The following is a 5,000-nucleotide window of genomic DNA, read 5'->3' as shown; positions in this document are numbered from 1 at the left end:
GCTTCCCGACGGACGTCTGCAGAAAGTCACCTACCACGTGGACGGCGACTCTGGCTACGTAGCCGAGGTCAGCTACGAGGGCGAAGCTCAGTATCAAACTCACGGAGCTTCATACCATCCCACGCCTTCATACCAGCCTACACCTTCATACCATCCCACGCCTTCATACCACACTACACAGCTTACAGGTCTAACGCACTCTTACAGGGCCGAATCCTCATCACTGAGGAAGTCAGAGTCTTAAGCGATGCAATCCGACAATGACAATTTAGATTCATTATTTTTCTAAACTCCCTATTGTGAAATAATGTATATATCAACACCCATGTTATTTTCCTTTTCAAAGAAAACCTTTACTTGGAATTATCTTGCGAACCACACACACCACATACAAACATGTGTCTATAAAAGGCTTGATTCTACGCGTATTCTTGTGTTTTTCAAAATAATCAGGTGACGCTATTAACAGAAAAGGATTTTTCAAAGTATAAGTGAAAATCATAACGGTACATCATCGTGTTAGAAAGTTGAAATTTGTGTAGAAACACATTGAGTCTAGTTTAACGATAGCAAATTGCGAAGTTGATATTGGAAATATTCAGTGATGAGGACAAGTAATAAAATATACAATTACGCAGTGATTTTTCAAAGCAGGAATGCAGAAAGATTAAAGAAACGAAAACACAACAGTATAAATAACTATGATTTGGGCTGATGACCATATTTGTAACATAAAAAAAAAAGAAAAAACATGTATATATACATATCTATATATATACATATATATATGTATATATATATATATACATATATATATATACATACAAATTTATATGTATTTATATATATAGATATTATTTATTATAGATATACTTATAGATATGGATAATATATATATAGACATATAAATGTGTATGTTAGTATATATATATATATATATATATATATATATAATATTTTAATATATATTTTTGTACTATATAAGGCTAAAACTGTATCATATTATGAAAATAAATCACTGCTGACAGAAGATTAAAAGTATACGTGAAAATCATAAAACCCGGTCATCTCCTGTTTAAAAAGTAGAGTTTGTGTAGATGCACAAGAGTGGACAGCACGGGGAGTATTTACAGAGAACCTTGCAAATTACAATTGTAAATTGGAAAGATTCGGTGAGCTTACTCAGTAGAAGACAAACATAATTCTGGAAATCAATAAAATACGCAGAGATTTCTAAGACGGATTGCCAGGATGAATAGTGTAGTGGGTTTTTAATAAAATCCGTAGAGTTTATCATAGATGTTTAGTATGGTAGGATGTACCAACTAACGTCATTATTTAATGTGTGGGTCTGGCGCATTTTAGATGATGACTCTCGGGTGTAATAAAAGAAAGCCCATCCCGTAGCCACCATTAAAACAAAACTGAACTGGCAGATTTAAAAGGCGACATAAAAAAAAGGAGAATCCATAATATACATTTATTAACACAGTCATTCGAATAAAACCAATATACAAGAATAACACACATACACTTACTTGTTAAAAGAAAGGGTAAAACCATAAAGCACGAGAAACTGTCAGCCAGGTAAAATCCAAGAGATCGTCTGCCACTTCACAAGTCTAAGAACCCTCTCTTGTTAACTGCCCTGGCCTGACCTTTTATGTGGCAGTTTCCCGCGCTTATGATGAGGTTTTACCCATAATGCCACAATTTATTATTAAAAATTAAAACGGTGTATCTTAAAACTAAACTTAAAATACATAAAATAAAACTAGAAATAAGACATATACAAAAAGTGGGCACATAAAAGACTTAAAACAGGAAAGTAGGAAAAAGTGAAAGAAGGGATCGTGAGGAGTAAACGAAGAGAAAATAGGAAGAGATAAACAGAGAAAAATGAAGGTAAGGATCGAAGGAAAAAGAGACAAGGTTCAAGGGATGGTAAGTAAAAAATATAAGGTAAGTAGTGTATAAGTAACTTGTTGTGTTGAGTAGTAGTAATGTAGATGTAGACGAAGACACGGAACATCGGAAGGCAAGTCGAAGGAATAATAAATGTCACTTTATTCTTATTAAAAACGAATTACACACACACAACACGGAATAGCGAAGCCAAATAATCTTGCTGGGCGGAAAAGGTCCGTAGATTCTTTAGTGACGTCAGGGGGACAGCGGCCGATAGACTGCGGGATGACCCGCCTGATACAGGGGATTATCACTACCAATGACGGTACTGGGAAATTAATAGAACAATTCTGGCTATTAACTGATTTATACATTTTTATTGAGAGAAGGAGATATTTTGGACAGTAAATAGGTTTTATTGTTTCTTCCTTTATACAATATATCATCTCAGTCTTTGTGGGCATCCTTAGGCTCTAATAAAAATGCTTCAACACGTTTTGGATGCTTCAATGGGGCCCCGTATGCATGATATTCCGTTATTGTCAAGGAAACATTCACGAAATTGGGTACCAGGGTTTAATTTTTATCTTAAGGTATCCGTTTGATTCAGAGCGCATCCACGGATTCTCTAAACGACCTGTAACTTGTGCTGTATGATGGACCAAACCACTGAATGACTACTCGACCTATTTATGGGTCAATTTTTTTTACTGGGACTATGGCACACACATTATGTAATTAAACAATGATTAGTACCGAACCGGAATTCGGAACGTGGGATATGTGTGAATTTTGTTAGAACACAAGGCTGAGGGACGAGGCAATTTTGTGTGGAGAAGAACAACAATCCAAAACATGATTCTTATCATTTGAAATAATATAATCAGTATATAATCATTATTTTATATATATTAAAGATTTCTCTGCAGTATTAAAAAAATAAGCAATGTAAGTAATATATTTGTGAAGATATGAGCTGTTAAAGGTAAAAAAGTGAAGAATCCCAAAAATTGTCTATTAATTTTCCCAGTTCTGGCTGATACCAGGGGATAATTCACTACAAATAGAAATACAAAAAGTTAAATATATGAATAAAATGCAATTTAATCTCATGAAGTTTGGGCTGATGAGCCTACGTGTAGTATGATAGTGCTTGTAGAATAGGAAAATGAAGGAAAAACATGCATAAGACCGGGAGATCCAGGAAACTAAGCATGTGATTAGGACTGATACTGTTTTAAAGACTAAGATGATATCCTATATGTATATGTATATATATATATATATATATATATATATATATATATATATATATATATAAGGATATATATAAACACATATATACTTGTTTATATATACATACACATATATGTGTATGTGTCGGTGTATTATTATGTATATGAATGTATATATTCATATATAGATTTTAAATCCCCAAGATCTACATAGCCATAAGACCAACAAAAAGTTAGTAAATTATAAACCTTTATGGAAATACAATTTCTAACAAAAGAAGTTACTTCGATAATCATTTCTTATCTGTTTGCCTTTTATTTGTGCCAAACTCTGACAATATATATATATATATATATATATATATATATATATATATATATATGTGTGTGTGTGTGTGTGTGTGTGTGTGTGTGTGTGTGTGTGTGTGTGTGTGTATGCTATATATGCTATATTTTTTTTTATGTACATATAAAAGTATTTATATAATATATATATTTATATATATATATATATATATATATATATATATATATATATATATATATATATTGTATATATGTATATGTGGCATATATATATATATACATATATAAGTATATATAATATACATATATGTATATATATACATATATATATATATATATATATGTATATATACTTATTTATATACGGATACATGTACACTAGGGCCGTATTAGATTGCGAATTTGTTCATGAATTGCAGCAAGGTAAACGAGCAATATATGATAAACGGAAATATATAGATGATTTAGGCAACTAGGTAAACTGTTCTAAAATCGACAACGAAATGTCACCTGAAACTACACGTGCATATATTTTATCAATTTTACAAGAATAATATTGATGGGAATTATCATATTGTACTAATCGTATAAATTCACATATCTTCCAATGTGGCCACTCCAGTCTATACAACCAGGCCTGCTCGTGATTCCCAGACACGTATCATACATGCTGAATGGCAGTTCACATAGGCGAGCTACTACTTCGCAAGATTTAAAGTCCAGCGTCTTTGGTGCTTGATTCCATCTTGATATGCAATCACCTCCCTTCCCCTTTCCAAACATTCAGGATCCGACATAGTCCTATTTCTTTAGGATATATTCTTGTTTAATAATTCGTAGTATTTTCATTCAAATGATGAAATCCTAGTGACCGGAAAAGTGGGCGTGGCTATGTATCGCTTGTCAAGGTCAATAGAAGTCACGCCTACGTTTCTCGAAGTATATAAGACACAGAAGGAAAGGCCTTTACATGATATACAGCAAATTCAGCAAACATGTTCCTTAAGGTGAGAAAAATAATCTAGAAACTAGTGGGATATCCTGGCAATATAAACCATTTACTTTGCCCTTATCTGTAGCTTTTTATCACAATATAGGTAGACTTTTCAAACTATTCATGGAAACTTTATTTCTGGTGTCCCAGTTGAGTGTCGTGTTGGGTCTGGCAACTGCCGCTCTGGCCGCTCCATCTCAGCCTCCCTACGGCTACACTCCACCTCCTTCCTATCAAGTAAGTAGCTTGGCTCAACGTATCATATATACTGTGATTTAAGCATTGTTCTCTCAGCCGCTTTAACGTCTCTTTAGTAATTAATTTTAATCAATTATATTAACGAATATTTAATTTTCCATATTAGTCTCCAGCTCAGTACAATTTCGACTGGCTCGTGAAGGACGACTACTCTGGTAACGACTACGGCCACCAGGAGTCCCGCGACGGCTACAACACACAGGGAACCTACTACGTGCAGCTTCCCGACGGGCGCCTGCAGAAGGTCACCTACCACGTAGACGGCGACTCAGGCTACGTTGCTGAGGTCAGCTACGAGG

At 33.9% G+C, this 5,000-nt stretch overlaps 1 protein-coding gene and 1 pseudogene across 2 annotated transcripts in view; both read left to right on the top strand.

The window, feature by feature from the left end:
• Positions 1-244, top strand: part of LOC147467145 (uncharacterized) — a 5,270-nt pseudogene extending 5,026 nt beyond the window's left edge.
• A 4,200-nt stretch (positions 245-4,444) lies between these two features.
• LOC147467144 (uncharacterized) overlaps positions 4,445-5,000 on the top strand; it is an 828-nt gene continuing 272 nt past the window's right edge. For both annotated transcript variants that reach the window (XM_086532113.1, XM_086532114.1), the window contains exons 1-3: positions 4,445-4,456; positions 4,594-4,680; positions 4,808-5,000. The exon at positions 4,808-5,000 is cut by the window's right edge. In XM_086532113.1, coding sequence (XP_086388239.1) covers positions 4,445-4,456; positions 4,594-4,680; positions 4,808-5,000 — 292 coding nt within the window. The remainder of the gene's footprint in view (positions 4,457-4,593; positions 4,681-4,807) is intronic.

This window comes from Penaeus japonicus, unplaced genomic scaffold, assembly GCF_977035675.1.
Source record: "Penaeus japonicus unplaced genomic scaffold, GWHDUDI00000001_assembly GWHDUDI00000037, whole genome shotgun sequence".
Classification (NCBI taxonomy): domain Eukaryota; kingdom Metazoa; phylum Arthropoda; class Malacostraca; order Decapoda; family Penaeidae; genus Penaeus; species Penaeus japonicus.
Note: the sequence above shows the minus strand (reverse complement) of the source record. Positions and strands in the feature narration are given on the sequence as shown.